The 19,759-nt window shown below is 32.2% G+C and overlaps 1 protein-coding gene across 9 annotated transcripts; it reads right to left on the minus strand.

Annotated features, from left to right (window-relative positions):
* Positions 1 to 10,309: 10,309 nt before the first annotated feature.
* Positions 10,310 to 18,570, minus strand: LOC142607240 (CBL-interacting serine/threonine-protein kinase 3). 9 transcript variants are annotated; one of them, XM_075778664.1, is made up of 15 exons: positions 18,432 to 18,570; positions 17,356 to 17,586; positions 17,186 to 17,248; positions 16,715 to 16,786; positions 16,393 to 16,500; positions 16,212 to 16,292; positions 15,093 to 15,146; positions 14,887 to 15,012; positions 14,716 to 14,805; positions 12,522 to 12,644; positions 12,319 to 12,429; positions 11,450 to 11,563; positions 11,224 to 11,280; positions 11,061 to 11,135; positions 10,310 to 10,670 (listed from the first exon to the last, which is right to left on the minus strand). In XM_075778664.1, exons 2-15 carry the CDS (start codon positions 17,524 to 17,526, stop codon positions 10,596 to 10,598), a joined length of 1,320 nt encoding a protein of 439 aa, XP_075634779.1. In that variant the 5' UTR covers positions 17,527 to 17,586; positions 18,432 to 18,570; the 3' UTR covers positions 10,310 to 10,595. The 9 variants fall into 9 exon arrangements, 8 of the variants coding, with proteins under 8 accessions (XP_075634779.1, XP_075634780.1, XP_075634781.1 ...); XM_075778665.1 differs by having other exon boundaries at positions 17,356 to 17,590; positions 18,432 to 18,531; XM_075778666.1 differs by lacking the exon at positions 18,432 to 18,570 and adding an exon at positions 17,822 to 18,346.
* Positions 18,571 to 19,759: the final 1,189 nt, after the last annotated feature.

Consider the following 19,759-nt stretch of genomic DNA (forward strand, 5'->3'; position numbering starts at 1 on the left):
GAATAAAAAATTATTTAGCCGCTGAAAGTTTATGTTAGGACACATGTGATTCATGTTAGGAACATATGTCAATTTAGAATTAACTAATCCTTTGACAAAACGCACTTTACTCGTAATTGGGTAGATTTAGGATGTGTTTAATACTTTAAAGAACAAGAGTTCAAGTCTAGTATTGAAGCCATGCAAATCTGTCCAAAAAACAAGTGAAGAAGTGCTGAAATCATTAAAGCTGAACAGCTGCTCAACAGATACTATCTATGGAGGCTTGACAGATACTATTTATTGAGAATTACGAAATCTGAATTTTCAAATCTGATTTTTGGCTTATGCGGACATGTATGTGTACGGTTTTTTTTTTTTTTTTTTTTTCTCACAACCCTAGATATATATAAGACTTATTTTAAAGGCCGTCACATATGATAATACAAATAGAACACATGCAAAAGGTGACCAATGTCTTATTCTCTCTAAAAGAAGTTACTACGTCTTTGCGCCTTAAGGTTTTGTAACCAAGTGGTTCTTGATCTTCATTGTTGATGAAGTGAAGAACTTTGCAGCCAACATCTTCTTAAAGTTGATGAGTTATTCATGTACTGGAAACCGTGCATCATTGGTTAGTCACGTACTGGGATCCGTGCAAAAGAGTGGCGTTCATATATTAAAGAGTTCAGAATTCAGAGATTTTGAAGCGGTAGAAGGTTTCTATTGCAAGTTCATCTACGGGGATTATAGAGTCTAGGGATAAAAGTTTTGTACTAGATCTGAAACTTCTCTTTATTATAGTGGATTGCTTTTCAAGAAGGTTCCCCCCAAGTTTTTTACTGTGAAACTAATTTGTTTCATTGGTTTTCCTAGGTCATCATATCTTGTCTTATTTAATTTTCCATTATGCATGATTTTGACATGATATTGATGTTTGTTTGTTTTAACAAGTTTTATTCATAATAAATTTAATTAACAATTTGAGATTAAAACTTATTAATTCTATCAACCGGGGTCTAAATTTCTCAACAAGTGGTATCAGAGTGGGTACACTCTGATTGAATTAATTTCTTGTGTGATCCTTGACTCCCGTTATCATAGAAACTCTTGATTGTTTTGATTTGCATAATCTTGTGATGAATGATGATGATGATGATGATATTCAAGATGCCTATTGCAAGCTTTATAATTTTTGTATGAAATCTCTTGAATGTTCTACAAAATTAAAAGCTAATTTTAAAAAGGTTAAACTTGAAAGAGATGATTTGATTGTAAAATTGGATGAAGCTAATAATTTGAATGAGAATTTTAAAAATCAAATTTCATCTCAAGTGGACAAAATTAAGAGTTTGGAAGAGCAACTAGTTGAATTTAAAATTGAAGTTGAAAAATTAATTAGTGCCAAACTTGTTGAGCCTAACTCAAAAGAAATTTTTTTTTTTGTAATCCTCCACAAGGTTTTGAAACTCGTACTGTTCATTGAACCGTAAAAGAGAGAGGTTCAAGGTTTTTGAGGTCGAACCGAGGTTAAACCGGGATCGAACCGTGATGATGTCATTATTAATTAAAGCCTAAATATAGATATTAAATTTATAAAACTAGCAAAATTGACTAATATATCTATATATGTGAGAGAAATTTAATGATTTTCAAGCATATATTTAATAATTAAATAAGAAAGTTAATAAAATAAAATAATAACCATGAAAACATTAAAATTTATGATTAATTTTTGAAGTAAAGTTGAATATCTTTGAAGGATTCTAATTATAATTTTTTTTTTATTCCTTGTAAGAGATGGATAATTTAATTAAGTAGAATAAAATTGTGTTAAGTTGTTTTCATAAAAAAAAATGCTAAGGGGTTGGACCGCACGGTTCTTGACCGGTTCGTGCGGTCCAACCCCGGTTTTAGGATTCACAGAATTAACTAAAAATACGGTTCTTTATGCTTAAAAAATCGGTTTTCATCTCAATTCCCGGTTTTTACAGTCCGACCTCCTGGTTCGGTCCAGTTCTAAAAACAGTGATCCTCCATTTAAAAGGAATAATGAAGAGTTGAAGGCTAATATTACTAGAATAGGCAAAGGTAAACAATCTAATGTTTTTTTTTTTTAAACAAAACAATCTAATGTTTACGTTGAAGTTTTCAAACTTATGTCTAAAACTCCTCCTAGGTTGAATAAAAATTCTGAATTTGTCCCCACTTGTCATCATTGTCATATTGTTGGTCATATTAGGCCAAATTGTCCTAAGTTGAGGTCTCTGTCAACCTCTAAGGTTAGACCTCCTTCTAGGAAGCCGAGTAGCTCTAAAACTGCTCATGTTTGTCACCATTGTGGTGTTTCTGGTCACACTCGTCCTAATTGTTTCAAGTTGTTTCCTCATAAGCGAGTGTCCAATAGGTCTCATCCTTTGTTTAAAGGCTTTATACCTATTCTTGGTGAGTTATTAAAAGTTTTAAACTTTTTAACTCTATTTCAGGGGAATTATAATTCTTCTACATCATTTAGTATTCATACTGAGACACGTGTCTTTTCATCTTCACAGCCAAAGACTAGTGTTGTGTGGGTGATAAAGGAGTCTAAGACTTAATTGTCTTTCAATTATCCTCTGCTTTAATTATTTCTATTTATAGTAGGACTCTCTTTGCTTGATTTCTAATCTGCTTTTGTAATCATACTTTCATGCATCTGCATTTGCATCTTTCTTTCATACTTTCATGTTATTTGTCTGTTTTTGTTTGGTTGATTAGTTTTTATTTTGTTTTGTTTTCAAAAAAAAAAGGGAAAAAAAAAAAACAAAAACAATGTGTTTGTATACATCGGTACATATGTAACTTGGATGGCTAATGAAACAAAGTTTTCTAAACTTTGTATCTCTTGTAACTTAGATGAGCATCTCTATGCACAACTAAGCAAGTGAATTTTGTAGTTCGTGTTTGTGATGAATAAAATTAAGTTATCTCTTGTACTTAACACTCGTATCACTCTTTTTTTCCGGGAAGGACAAAAAAATCCTAAAAGAAATGTATAAATAATCATCTCACCACTGTTGCCCACTAATCATGAAATGACATCTGTATATTTCGATATAGCAAAAATGCAATGTCAAAAGTGCAATGTCAAAAGCGCAATGTCAAAAGCTTAACATAATTGGGTATTTCTTTTTTCTCTCTTATATGCTCATGTATGATATGCTTAAAAGAAAATATGCAAAGAAAAATTAAAGCAAAAAGAATCAAAATGCTTTAAAATGTGATTGCAAGCGTGTATTATAGGAGATGTAGGAGTTATAAGATGTACCTCAAAAGTGATAGTCCCGATCAAGAAGTTATGATTGTGTGTGAGTTAAATTGATTTACTCATATCTCAAATCGTCATAACATGTAGACATTATGCAATCTTGCGATATTTTTCACACACAACACGCAATATTTTTGGCTACTTTTGATACATGTGTAGGTACAATGTGATTTGGCCATCACAAGGAATACATGTGTTAATGTATGCTCACTAAACTGTCTTAACTTGTTTTTGAAATATAAAATTGGTTAGACTTGTTTAGTATGTGTGTGTGTGTGTATTTTGGATCTAAATGCTTGACATTTTTCTTGTTAAGAGATGTTTTTGAGAACTTAAAATGTTGTTTGAATCCTTGGTAGAGTAGCATGTTTGTGTTTTTCTCTTATTTGAAAAACTGTTTTTGAGCTTTCTCGACAGTTTCTCAATACCTCTCGACAACTAGGCTATCTATCGAGACCCTCTTTCTTCTTGTCTCGACAGAAGTTAACGCATTCTTGATCCATCGAGAAAATTTTTGTATGCTCGATAGTTGTTCGATCCATCAAGGTTGGCTTCTACTTGATAGCTACTCGACAGCTTCTTGATCTGTCGAGATCCTCTTGCATGCATTATTTTTTCACATGTTTTGCATGTTTCCATTATCTTGTCATCCATAGCATCTTGTTTCATTACATTTATGTATTTATATGGACTCCTTGTGCCCCCTTGATCATCTTTTTGTTTCTCGGGTGAAGTTTTCTAGCTTCTTGTACCATTTGTCAATCATGACAAAAAGGGGGAGATATTGTGGAGAATATGTGGTTTCTTTTTAAGATTCTACGTGTTAGAGGGAGAAATACATACTTTTGTAAGGGGGAGATGTGTTTTCTTCTTGTTAGGGGAAGTAGTTACTTCCTTGTTGTTGTAGGAGTTTCTTTTAGCTTCTTCTTCTTGTACACCGGTCTTGTAATCATGTTTACATACATTGTGCTTATCTTTGATACATACATACATACATACATACATATATATATATATATATATATATATATATATATATATATGTGATGCATGTTTTCTTCACCTACCTCTACATGTGTTGTTTCTTTTCTATCTTTATACACATGTTTCTTTTTGTATACAATCTTTTATTTCTGTTTCATACTAAGATGCCTTAATGAATTTTGTTTAAAGTGTTTCAGAAATACAGATTGTCAAAATCTTCCATACCATGAACTCTCTTCTTGCAAAATTTTTCAAGAGTTTGTGTTAGAATAGATTTTATTGTATTCCACAAATGAGTATGAGTTGAGTGATTTATGACTTCTCTCATATATTCATTTGTTTGTTGTGGTTTTGTCACGGATTGCCAAACGGGGAGATTGTTATGACATATGTGATTCATGTTAGGAACATATGTCAATTTAGAATTGGTTAATCCTTTGACAAAACGCACTTTACTTGTAATTGGGTAAATTTAAGATGTGTTTAATACTTCAAAGAATAATAGTTCAAGTCTAGTATGAAAACCATGCAAATCTGTTCAAGAAACAAATGAAAAAGTGCTGATTCATTAAAGCTCAACAACTGCTCGACAGATACTATCTATCGAGGCTCGACAGCTACTCGATAGATACTATCTATCGAGAATTACAAAATCAAAATTTTCAGATCTGATTTTTGGTTCATGCTGACATGTATGTGTATGGTTTCTTTTCTCACACCCCTAGACATATATAAGACTTATTTTAAAAACTGTCACATATGAGAATACAAGGAGAATGCATGCAAAAGGTGAGCGATGCCTTAGGGTTTTGTAACTAAGTGCTTCTTGATCTTCATTGTTGATGAAGTGAAGAACTTTACAGCCAACATCTTCTTCAAGTTGGTGAGTTAGTCACGTACTGGGAGTCGTACATTATTGGTTAGTCATGTACTGGAATCCGTGCAAAAGGGTGACGTTCATATATTAAAGAGTTCAAAGGTTCTGAAGTGGTAGAAGGTTTCTGCTGCAAGTTCATCTACAGGGATTGTAGAGTGTAGGGACAAAGGTTTTGTACTAGATCTAAAACTTCTCTTTATTATAATGGATTGCTTTTCGGGAAGGTTTCCCCCTAGCTTTTTTACTGTGAAACTAGTTTGTTTCATTGGTTTTCTTGGGTTATCATATCTTGTCTTATTTAATTTTTCGTTGTGCATGATTTTGACATGATATTGATATTTATTTGTTTTAACAAGTTTTATTCATAATAAATTTAATTAACAACTTGGGTTTAAAATTTGTTAATTCTATCAATCGGGGTCTAAATTTTCCAATAGCATTCATGTGAAATTCTCAAGATGATGCTTCTTTAACCACCAAATTCTCACTACAATGTGGACCTAACTATAAGATTTTACTTTCTGCAGTTATAATCAATATGCACAGGACTTGACAAATTAATTATTTTGAGCTTCCTAATGTATGGTGCTACTATTCTTGGATGTGAAAAGGAAGCTTCTCAAGAATGCTAAATTTGTACAAACATGACACATTGTAAGAAATATTATTGTACTATTGAGGTTACAATGATGCTAATTCACTTTCTAAAACACATTCCATCTTTTCCTCAGTTTGGAAAATAATGGGTTTTTTTTTTTTTTTAATGGGTAGGAAGCAAAGGTAGTTCTTGTATAAAGCTACAAATCATTCACAGTGATGAGCACATGGTTGACATGTGCAAAATCCTTGGATTGTGGACATGTATCTACCGTATAGTTTCCATTATAGCCTCAATGGTCCATCCAACTTTCATAGATTGAAGTTAGGACTAAATGCAGGTTTCGACATAATGTTTCTTCTGCTCTAAGAAAATACATTTATCATTTATGACTCACATGGTGATGGTGTCCTACTTGGGGGAAAAAAACAGGGCAGGAGGAAAACTCAGAAGAAGTGATTGATCCAAAATACACGATTCTCCTATGGTAATAGAAAAGGACTAGGTGACTAGCAATCATGAAAAGTAGACAACCGTACAAATCATTTCAAACTTGTGTTTTGTCTTGTGTGCAGCAGGGACGTAGTTACCGACGGAGTGTTAGGAAGTTAGGACACCAGTGGTGAGAGAAATAATGGAAGTTAGGATCCGCTTGCCATCTGAGCAAGTTCCGGTAAAAGTTGTAAAAAAAATTATGATTCTAGCATCACTCATACTAGCAATAGGCCTACGTAATACACAGATAATACTGTAAATTACTATGTGAGAAGATTATATAGAATATTCAAAATATTTTTAAATAATAACATAAAGTAATGTTGCGATAGCTTAAAAATATTTTTATTAAATTAATGATATATTAAAAAAATGTGAGGTGAAAACCTAAATGAAAAATTACTCTAACAAAATTTTACATGGTTGCATGGTCTCTCACGTGAGATTTTTACTTTCTTATATAAAATTTTAAATAAACCAAATAAAATGCTTTATATGTGCAGTGCATATCTATAGATAATTAATATATGTATTTACTTCATTGACACATTCAATGAACTAAAAATTTGACATAAATGCAAGTTTTGATAAGGTGGACTAAATGAGAGAAACTTAAGAAATGTGTCACTACCCCCATGATCTTCCACATGAGGCCTATACTTTTATATATACTAGCTTGTAACTCCATGCATATGCATAGATACACTTGAAGATATACAATAAGATGCATATTATTATTCTTATATATATAATTTAGATACTATTGATAGTCATTCTTTTTTTCTTTTTTTTGTGGAGAAACCTATTGATAGTCATTCTTATATTTTGTTAATTCTTTAAAATGTCTTGTAAGAATATTATTAGATATAAAAAATAAACTATTCATATCTATTTTTATTTATTTATATTACTTCTTAATTTTTGTTTTTGCGAAGCACCTTTTTTTATTTTTACAATTCATTTATTCTAGAATCTTTAGTTTTTGTACTCAGTAACTCACTTAAATGAATATTTATGATGTGGTTCCATATTTGATTCTAAAATTGGGAAATAAAACTCTCTCTAAAGATATATAATTTACATTAACTCACCTAGAAATTAAAATATATATAAATAGGACACGTGATGCAAAATTAGATAATAGTTAGAATCCAATTTGAAATTTAATGGAATTTTCTCTCAGTTTTACTATATATATATATATATATATATATGACTTATAAATTTGAATTTTTTTAGTTATATGATTATGTTTTTTATGGTTTATTATATAGGACTCCTTGTTTTATACACTAAATTAACTAATTTTGTACAAAAATTTAAAATTTTAGATTAGATAGGACACGTAGCGCAAAATTAAATTTTAATTGAAATTCAATTTTTACACAAAATTAACTCACTTGGCACAAAATTCTAAAATTTAAATTACATGAGACACATGGCGCAAAATTAGACTCTAATTGAATTACAATTTAAAATTTAATTGGATTTTCTCTCTGCTTTACCTGTTATTATATATATAGACTAGTGTGTAACTTAAAAAAAAATTAGATGAAACACATGGCGCAAAATTGAACTTCAATTTAGAATCTAATTGAATTTAGACTCTTTGATTTTTGCACCTAATAATTCACTTAAACACAAATTTAAAAATTAGATAAGACATGTGACGCAACATTAAATTCCAATTTAGAATTTAATTGGATTTACTTTTAGCTTTGCCTATATATTTCTTCTCTCTTTTTTTTGGCTAAATAAATACTTTATTGCTCAATCCAAAAAAAATGAGAAACAAAAGAACTGGGCCAAATTTCATCTTTATCCAAAGCTCACAAAATCGAAGAAGACAGATTTGAGATGGAAATCGGCTCAGTCTAGCTTACAAGAACTGCTCATTGGGCCAAAAGATGGACAGAGACATTACCCACCTTACAAACAAAAAAAAAGTTTACATTAATAAAATACTTTACAAAATACAGAATATCATCACATAAAGTTTTAATACTCAACATCTTCTCCGAACATGTTACTTACAAGCCCACAATTTTACCTGGAAAAAACTTCGCTTTTACTATATATTAAACCAATTGATAGTCTTATTCATTATTTTCATGTAGCAATGATACTACCATACTCAAACAAGTGGATATATGTAGGATTTGGTATGACAAACACATCTAGTTCTAGATTATAACGTAAATCTTCATAGTCCAATGCGTGCCAAAACTAATAAATTTGTCTTTATGTTTGACATTTGGAGAAGCAAATCTTGAAATTATTGTTTGAAAATTCGTCAGTGCTGCAGTAATTATTGAGTTGTGATCATTTAGTCTTAATCACTCCAAACAAAAATTTCTAATTCCGTCTTTGAATATATATGACAGAAACTGGTTACTCCAGTGTACACGCAACAACTTTACTATTAAAAAAATATCTTAAAAATAATATGTGCACTAACACATTTTATATATATTGTCAATTATAGTTAATGAAATTGAGTTAAAGAGATCAATTTACATTATTTTTAAATTTCAGTAGTTTCTATTTAGCCACAAAAAGAAGGGCAGTGTACACATCTGTGGTAGGTCCTACCCTCAGCCTGGCATCTGCTAACAGCCTACGTGTCTCATAACCTGCCTTTGCCCACTGCTCAGTTGATTGAATTCCACGTCCTATTCTATAGCAATATATACCAACCAATTTATATGAATGACTCTGACATACACACACAATATATATATACACACACACACCATAAATATGAATGATAATGAGTGATAACACCACTACATTTATTATATATACTCACATTTTTTTTTAATAATATAATTCTAACTCCACTTGACATTGTAAGAATTTTATTTTATTTTATTTTTTTATGGACACAAATGGTTTTATTTAATCCATTTTACATTCTTCTTCATTCATGTGCTATTGGTTGAAAATAATGATTTATAATGAAGTGGGCCGTAGCATATCTATAGTCTATAAACACAGACTGTGTGTCAGTGACGCGTACGTAGCTTCTGGCCTCTTCTTTTACCGGTCCTTGAACTTCCCTCATGAAATGGGGTGGACTTGGAGGCCACACGAAATTACAAAAGAGTTTTCAGTGGGTCATGTACTTTTTCACTGTGCTTCGAGTCTTATAATCAATATAAATATCAATAATAGTGCTTCTCAAAAAAAAAAAAAAAATATATATATATATATATCAATAATAGTAGTGTCATTTTTCATTGTTAAAATAGATACTTCAATTGGTAAAGAATTGATAATATTTATAATCAAAAGTTTATTAATAGAAATTAAAAATGTCTATTAATAGCAAACTAAATATCTTTTAAATTTAATCCATATTAAATGGAAAATGTACAAATGAACCTAAGTGAACCGAAGAGACCAAATACATACAATTTTTTACAAAATGGAAAAAAGAAATTTTCTCATTTTTAAGTCATCTATTATGCCTTTGATTAGGCATGACATATGCTCTCTCTCTCTCTCTCATTATTGTGGAAGGGATTGAAAGCTCAATTGCTTTGAATCCTTAGATCACAAATCTTGCACTTTAATTATTATATGGACTTATCAACGATCTTGTTATTAATAGCATCTATCCTCCTTTGGAGGGAAAGAGGTTTGAAACCATCATACATTTATGCTTGGACCACAAGTCTAACAAAAACCTCAAGTGACTTACATTGTTTAGTACCTTTCAAAAGCTAAGAGTTTCCACTTTAGCCATCGTGCGTGTGAACTGTCCTCTCATTTTTGTGGTTGAGGCTTGAAGGTTCATGTGCTTAGGTTACAAGTATTGTAGTTCAATTCTTATGTTAGCCTATTAATGATCTTGTTATTTGGTAGTACCTTTACATTTTAGGAGGGAGGAATCAATTCATAGCATGAGAGAGAGAGAGAGAGAGAGAGAGAGAGAGAGAGAGAGAGAGAGTTCCTCTGTTTAACAACACTTGGTATAACAAATGTTAGTATAAGACTGCCTAGGCTCAAGAAAACAAAGCATGAAGATGACCACAAGTGTACCAGATAGTCATAGTAAGGCGATGGATGAGGAAAACAAAAAATTACACATCATTCTTACTTCATCACCTCAAATTAAGGTTGATCTGTTTGATTGTAAAAAAGTAAAAACAAAAAAACAAACATTGCACCGCTATGCTTTCCAACATTAATAACATGGAAAACAATTGGTAAAACCCACGTCTTTCTAATCTATGGAGGTCAAAAAACAAAAACAAAAACAAAAAGAATGAGCATATAGAACAACATTTACCAAGGCAGCTGAACGGTAAATCATTAAGGATACACAACACAATAAAAGCAGAAACTAAATGTTATTTCATTTCTTGCATGTCTTCCTCAGTTTTCCAAACAACATCCTCCAGGCAGGTTGAGAGGTTTTTATAAAACTGCGCAGGAAAAAAAAAAACAGTAGTTTAGAATTTAGATATGTCAACTCCAATGTTCTAATTATTAGGCCTCTGAATTTATAAAGATAGAGCTGCAGCCACTTGGTTGTTTTTGACAACCAGCTTTAGGGTGACAACAATTGACCCTCACATGGCAGATTAATGTCCTGAAATCCTTCACCAACAGCCATAACTAATAAGAGAGAAAGCCTACTTTAGATATGGTAAATCTCACCCGCCTTCAGTTCTCTCTCTCTCTCTCTCTCTCTCGCAACTACTCCTTTTCAAGTTTCGAGTAATATACTCTCGGAAACATAATAATTACCTCAAAAAGTGAGAGAAATGAAAATATAATCGATGGAAAAGCAAAAAAAAACAACAGGAGGATACCTTATGAAACTCCAAGGTGTCCCCTTTTGCTTTCCGCACCTCAACCATATGAAGAGAAGGTGCCACTTGAAATATCTGATTAAAATATAAGAATAGGTAAAAATAACAAAAAGATTAAAACAATTCCAGCTAACGAATAACAACAAGACTAAGTGTCATGTACCTCTGTGGCAACATTAAGGTTTCCCTTTCTTCCAGCTTTCACATTTTCAAGCCTCATCTACAAGATTTAATAAGATACATATTAATTTAGTCCAAAATGCATAATAATTATAAAATTTTAAAAAATATGAAAATACCACAAATCCTTGTTATATATTTATTTTTGATAAGTCACAAATCCTTGTTATATAAGCGCTAGTTAAGTCTGTTGACTACATTTTGCCCACCTTGTAGTTCTTCTTGTGTACATCAAAACCAAGAGGTTTTGCGGCTTCTTCAATCTTACTGATGATCTCATTGGCAGGGCATTTGGATGTGAACCTTGTTTCTCTCTTAAATGCCTGCATGAAATGACATCATGAGAAACCCCAACACAAATACAGAGCAATATTTTTTTATCTTAAATTTTTCAAGAAATGTTAATTATTGCCTCACTGACCAAATAAATGGTCTGCCTACCAAAGGAAACAGATATTTGTTAAATCATATGCACACAGAAGTATTAAAAAAAATCCTCCTTTGGTCTATTTTACAAAACATAACAGCACAAAAATAACTTTCACAGCTGATAGTTTCCACAGGTCATGCATTTGCAGAATCATGTACTCAATACAGAAACCCTTCTCACCAAAGTTTCCAAAAATTCCTAGCACAAATAAATTTAAAAATAATAGAAATATCTAATCTGAATTCAAAGACAAATGTTGAGCCAAAACTGAATGAGAATCTTTTATCATCAATTAAGTGTCCTGATTAACAGAGCCTTCCTGGCTTGATTCATTATCAGTGATAAACCCATCACAATATAGTTTAGATTCCCTTCCCAAATTTTTTTGCAAAGTGACCCTTCTTAAAATATTAGTAGTCCCTCCTTGAAGAAGAATAAACAAGGAGAAAGATGAAAGAATACAAGAACCTATGATCTACAAAATTATACTGATTTTTTTATTAACTCTATTTTCCTTGTGAATGGAATGTAATTTCATTAACCACCAAACTTTCCCAAATCAGGAGTAAAAACAAATAGTCCATCACCACTTAAAAGGAAGATATTAATTTCATGGCAATACAGAGAGCATATTTTTAACTTGCGAACCTGTTCTATATCAAACAAATTTGAAAGGTTTAGCCCTTTTGACATTGAAATTAACTCAAATGCGTTCATAGCTACTGGTTGCTCTTCCCTCTTCTCCATCACATGGTGCTCCTGTTACAATAACAAAAACACAGTTTTTGAGACAAATACTTGTTAACAACAATGCAGCAAGTTTGTTATAGTAATAGTCATCTGAAACATACTTCTGAGTCTTTAAAGACAGCTTCCACATCATCCAAATTTGTATCCTCCTTTTCTTCAAACACAGGAGGCTTATAGTCTTTCTTAAACCATTGGTCTTCCAATATTTCAGATACGGTAATACGCTGCCATAGATCACAGCAAATCAGAGAAACATATATCTAGCTAGTTGTGAAAGACGGTTACAGAAATCATATAATAATTTTTTATTAATTGTAATTTTTGCAAGTTTTGGTGGCAATGCGAAAAGCACAATTACAGTCCATTTTCATTTTATTTTTGTTCTTATTTTTTAGATTGGGGGGGGGGGGGGGGGGCGTGGAAGGGGGGCAGAAATCATCTGCTTATGGTTCCAAAGGTCAGACTACATAAGTGCAATATGGTCAAAAGAATCACACTGATGCATATGCAGTTGGAGACAGAGTTTGTATAAGGCAACACTTGGGCACTAACTAGGAAATCTAATAAGTTAAAATACAAGAGAAAAAGCAACTCTTTCACCCTCAACATTTTTTTTTTCTCTAAGAGTAACCCTCCAAACATTATTTAGAAACTGTTATGATGCCTTTTGGAAAATTTAGAAGAAAATAAAGGAAACAAGAAGATGAAGCAGATAGAATAATACATTTTAATTGTTAATTTGCAGGTTTCTTGGTTTGAATCCCCAACTGTTGTGCCTACTAAAAGGAAAACATTAAATGAAGTATATTACAAGGAACTTAAAAAAAAAAAAAATGAAACAGCACAAGGTGTAACTCCTTTGTTGTATACTCACAAGCTACAATAGGCACCATGATAAAATAAATGTCTAATTTTCATTTATCATCATAGTCAATTGCTTACACTAATTGATGATTATTGTCATCAAATAAACCAAAGCTAATGGTCAAGAAATAAAGCACAAATCTAGATCCATAAAGTTTTGGTTTCTAGATAATCCTTGATCTTGTAACATACTTTTTATTGCTTATAAAGAAACTGTTAAGATTTCTCCGGAACATGTAACATGACCTAGAGAAGTATAGCTATAAAACCATTTTGCTCATGTATGTAAGCCCACACAAGTACATTGGTTCTCAAAGAACCATACAATCTAACAAGACCTCCATCAAAGGCTAGGGATGCCAATATTTGCTCAGAAGCATTCTTGCATTGTTTGTCTAGACAAACTCTGGCAAGTGGCATCCATCATGCATCCTAGATTATGGCAAGTATTAGGTAGGCTGACAAGAAAGAGTTAATGCCTTGACAGCCTATATGCATATATAATTGAACTTCTTAGAACAATCACAAGGCATCCTAAGTTCCTAACAATGATGAATGTAGGACAAGCAATGTGAGAGATAACCTACACATCTCAAAATAATAGACAAAAAGAAAAGCATTTATTAATATGAATAACAATTAAAAAGATTAATCATAAACTTCCAGATTTAAATAAGCAACCACATAACCAAATTATCTACAACCTTCTTAACAAAACATAAGAGTATTAGCCATAATAAACCTGTTGCAAATTTGCTCAAATTCAAACTAATGATTATACAATGTGCAAAAGCCTAGTGGTAAAATCTAAAATGGAAAATAAATAAATACAAGAGAGAGGAAGCCTGAACATGCCTGACTTTCAGCACCACAATAAGAATTTAGTATAATTGGCCTTTACTACCTCACCAAATAATTGATGGGTACTTTCTCAATCAAATTGCTTAAGCACATACGAGTACAACATCCTTCGCTGTCTGGGTGAACTTTAACAGCTCCTGAGATTGGAGGGTTTGTTCAACTAATGTATTTAAAGCAAGATAGAATGTTTGATAGGGTTTCATTTGTCCAACGGAAATGTTTGTCATTGTGCTCAGATTTTCTTTTGGTGACTGCAGAAAGTATTAGTTACAGGATTCCCTTTCTCAAGCGAAAAAAAAAAGTCACAGGATTCCATGACTTAAAATTATGATCAATATATATTAATGAAGTGCATGTCAATGTATGTAATGATATTCTTGAGAACCTTGAGTTTGTACTTCAAGCTTCATAATCTTCTAATTTAACAGTCCTATTGACAAGTTAGGTTTCAGTATGAACTGCAGTGCTTACCAACAATGATACTATGAAAATCAGAGTTTATTCTTAAAAAATTTAAGGTGCAGAAAGGCCACAAATCATCAATAGAATGACACTGACAAGTTTACTTACAGTCATAGGATTGGGATCCAGGATTCGAGTTATCAATTTCATTGCACTGAATGACAGCCAAGGAGGGCAATTAAATTCAGCAGCTGAAATCTGCACATAGAGAAAGTGGGTAACATATAGAAGATGGAAAACAATAGGAGGATGGTGATAAAGAATTGATAAAAGGCTCACTTTTTTATACAGGGTCATAAGATTAGGATCATCAAAAGGCAAGTAACCTGCAAGCAGTACAAAGAGTATCACTCCACACGACCACAAGTCCGCAGTTGCCCCATCATAGCCTCTATCATTGAGGACCTAAACAGCAAGATCATATATTGTTATGAAATAGGAACAAAGGTGTATAAAAATATAAGCATGATATGAACAGTCCACACCTCAGGAGCAACGTAATTTGGTGTTCCACAGGTAGTGTGAAGTAGGCCATCATCCTGACAGATTTAACCATACAGTAAGAAACAAAAGCGATATTCAATGATAACAATGGATGAAGGTCTTAAGCAAGAGAGCGAGAGAGTGCAGCAATGTAGTTATCGAAGTAGTATATTGCAAACCTTGGAAATACAAACAAAAATTAGATCTTAACTATGTTTTATTTGACAGATAAATTACAAATTAATGGAAGGAACACTAATAACTTAACCCTAACAATAACAGATACATTTTTCCTTCTTCAGAAGCTTCAGAATCCCCAGGCTGTTCTAATATGTATTTACTTATTCAATGAACATTATCTTTATATATCATTCAGCACACTTCAGCAGTCCAGGTTTCTCCAAGTACAGAGGAAAAATGGGGTCCATGATAGAATTTGTTAAAATAATTATTTGAAGAAAATTAATTTTAATTTGCAAAAAATTAGAAGGGAACCCCTTCAATAGAACAAACTGTGTGCATGAGAGTGGATTAAACCATTCATTCATCAAATACGACATTAAGTTACTACATAAAAAGATCTAGGTTTTTCTTTTGGTTGCCTTTGGCCATAGTAATTTTAAATTAAATATTGAACTTTGAACCGGGGAAGAGTTAAACTTGGAATTAAAACACATATGACATAATATAACTAGGGTGGCCGTGCTTGATAAAGAATTTAGGTTGCTAGTTATATTATGTCAAAACATAATGTATAACCTTGTTAAAGAATTTAAACTTGGAAGGTGTTGACATCTATGTATATCCTAGCATGTGATGAAACCTTGTTGTCATGCCAAAACAATAAATCTATGTATAGCCTTTACGTGTTCCAAATTACTTAAAACAAAACTTTCAGTGTGCGCATTTAAGGTATCCTCACTTTTAAAAGGTTTCCACCTTTATCACAGTACAACCAAGAACCATTTGCTTTCATCTTCCTCACTAATACACATTTAAAAATATCACTATCCTTCAATGCCAAGCATAAAAATGACAATACAGATAACAGTAACAAGATCAATACAATATCTGAAAACAAAAGACCAACGAGAAGTTCAGAGGAAACAGCACTATATTACCCTGACTTGTTGGGACAGTGCACTCAACCCGAAATCAGAAACTTTGAGGTTTCCATAAGTATCCAACAGCAAATTTTCTGGCTGCAAAACAAGCCATAAAAATGAAAGAACATTATGAAGCAATGAATCTTTCCTGCCATATTAACTGATTCTGGCAGAGGGAGTTAAAGACATTACACACCTTGAGGTCTCTGTGATAAACACCCCTGCTATGGCAATAATCAACTGCATTAATAAGCTGCTGAAAATATCTGCGGGCCTCATCCTCTCTCATTCGTCCATGGTTTACCTTCACAACGAAAGACATTTTCTTTAGAAATTGTTCACTATCTTAAATATCTAATCCAAGTACAAGAATGAGAGAGAGCAACACAGAATGTTTGATAAGCAAATGGGAACTGCGAAACTGGAGTGATAACTCTAATGTATTATTCATGGACCCCTTACAATTGATTGGCAAACCATTGTATAGAAGAGGAACAACAGAAAATTCAACAACTCACAATCTTATCAAAGAGTTCTCCACCAGTAACAAACTCCATAACAATGAATATCTTTGTCTTGCTCCCCATCACCTGAAAAGTAAGGAAAAAAAGAAAACAGAAAAAAAAAAATTATTAAGACAATAAGCAGGATAAGGAAAGCATTGGAATATTATCGAGTAAGATGTGTTGTTAACTAAGTGGTAAAGTTCCACATTGGATACTAGTGATAAGAAGGAGGAGTTAATAGCATAAGTAGGCCCAAACCGATTGGCTTATGATTTTGGGTCAAGTGGTGTCCCTATGTCGAATTCAAGAGCTGTCTTTAAAGACTTGTATAAAATAATATACTCCGAGAGTACGGCAATGTGATACTCTTTCCTCTCACTTGGATCACACACTAATTTTCTGTATTTAAAATTTCTTACAGTTAACTAGTTCATGCAATTACCAAAACAATTGAGGAAAAATTAAAAAAGAAAGAGAGAGAACCTCGTATAATCGAACGACATTGGGATGCTTGATTAACTTCATTGTTGCTATTTCCCGCCTGATCTGTAACATTATGGCAAAGAAAAGAGAAATCACCAATGGTGTGTATATATATATATATATACATACATACATAAATAATAAAGCAATCAAGAAATGAATGAGGGTACCTGTTCAGCCATCTTGTGTTTGAGAACCTTTTCTTTGTCAAGGATCTTAAGAGCCACAGGTTCTCCAGTCTCAGAATTTCTGGCAAATTTCACTTTGGCAAATGTCCCCTCACCAATTGTTCTTCCAACCTCATATTTGCCTACCCTCCTCTTCACTTTTGGTTGACTCATTCTCCTCCTTAATTCTACTGTTTTCAACTACTGTTCTTTGGGGTAGCTACTTCAACAAATCTGCCTCAAACACATTACCAAAACACCAGTGAGTTCTATGAATCAAAATCATCATTTGTTTTAATTATGATTATAGAGTCACTATTATAATTTTTGCACGTCACTAACATTATCTCCTATAGATCAAGAAATCCAAAACAAAAACCCAACAAAAAAAGAAGCAGCAAGATTCACTATCTCCTATAGGAATCTCAAACTTTTTTGCCCAAAAGAACCAAGATCACAAAAAACAAACCTTTTTTCTTTTTTCTCAGTTTTTAAGAGTAACAAGAGCAAGAGCAAACCAATAATGTTTGGTTTCTTATAACGTAAGATGACTACTCAAGACACGAAAGCGACACGACAAGACAAGGGAAGAGAGAAAGTAATCACCTTCTTTCGTACTACAACAACCGGAAATTCAGTACAAATCCGAACTAAGAAAAAGAAGCAAAAGAAAAGAGACCCAATATAAAAAACAAGAAAGACCCAGCAGAGCTGAGAGCACACCACCAACTAGTCTTGAAAATATGGCAGAACCCTCAAACTGTAAGACAAACAGTCATAAAAAAAATTGAAAGCAAAACAGGGAGGTTCTTGAGCTAGTGAAGAGTTGTGAAGGGGTTTAGATAAGAGATCAAAAAACTCAGAATAAACCCATTAACAAAAGAAACAAATTGGGATACAAAGAAGCTTAAAACAATTCAAAGAACCAAATCAGACACATATTTATAATAGAAACAAGATCATGAATTGTTTATTAGAAGCAGAATGATGATGATGATGACACAATAATATATATACATATATATATATATATATATATATATGAGAGAGAGAGAAAGAGAGAGAAAAAGAGGATATACTTGTGGTTTTAGAGATAAGAAGAAAGGAAAGTGGCAAAGGTTCTTGGGTCTGGGTGAATACTGAAAAAGCTTTCTTTTTTTTGTGGGTTTTGCTTTGAAAGTCAGTGTATATATGAATGACAGATTTTGATCATTTCTGGGACTGTTTGTATTCTGTAATTCCGTATCACTGCTAACAGACAAAACCAACGCGGTTACAATTATTAAATGAAATTAAAAACAAAAATCTCATATTTGGAATATGAATCATGTTAATGTCAATTTGTTGTTGGTATCGGTACATGTAAGTTTATATTTCTAATAGAGGTATTATAGTGTGTGTATGACAAGCAAAGTTAGTTGAAATAACTCAATCTCACTTGCGTGTGTAATAATAATTAGCGTTTTACATGTATGAAAGTTAGTGTTTTGAAAGTTTTAAATAGAATATTTTATCTTCTATCTTATCATTTCACGTGTGTAATAGTAATTAGTGTTTTACATATATCGAAAATAGTATTTTGAAAGTTTTAAACATAATATTTTATTTTCTTTCTTATTTGGCGCGTGTAATAGTAATTAGCATCTTAATCGTCTGAATCTTTTTACCAAGATATTTTACTCTTTGTCAGTAAAAGATAACTCCAAAATTCGCATATGAAAGATGTTAATAGTATGGTGGTCTAATTGTCTAGGAGTACAAGAGCTGACACGTACCCAAATTCAAATATACTTGGAGATGCTAAAATTCAATTAAGGATGAGGTAAGTTGACACAACCAAAATGTTATTTTGGACATCAAAACCGACGTGCATTTAGCATTACTCAAATTAAGAGCTCTTTATTTACGTTTAAGCCTCTAGCATCACCTACCATTCAAATAACCCAATTTAAGTCCATGCTCATTTATGCTTAAACTTTGCTATTTCCCGTTAGAGAAACACGCATTAATTTTTACACTAACGCCAACAACGTGGCTTCGTTTGGTTGATCTATACGGATTTAAAAATTGTGAAAATTCGTGCACATCTGTATCTGTATCTGTTTTTGTTTTCTGTACATGCAGGAAGAGAATCTGGACCACGTGTTTAATGTTGTGGTTTTTCTTTTCTTTTCTTTTTCGTTCAAAATTTCCACGTACCAGTCAGCTGTCAAGCCTACTCAGCACACCAACTCTTAATCCGTAGCGGCAACAACAGTAACATCATCTCTCTCTCTCTCCCTCTCTACTTGCACATTCTTTCACTCCTGTGAGATCAATTTTTTTTTTATCAACTTTTTTTATTATTCAGTTTATTTTTTCTATTATTTATTTGTCTCATTACATTTTTTAGTACTGTTAGAAATAC

The sequence above is a fragment of the Castanea sativa genome, chromosome 8 (assembly GCF_040712315.1).
Source record: "Castanea sativa cultivar Marrone di Chiusa Pesio chromosome 8, ASM4071231v1".
NCBI classification, from domain to species: domain Eukaryota; kingdom Viridiplantae; phylum Streptophyta; class Magnoliopsida; order Fagales; family Fagaceae; genus Castanea; species Castanea sativa.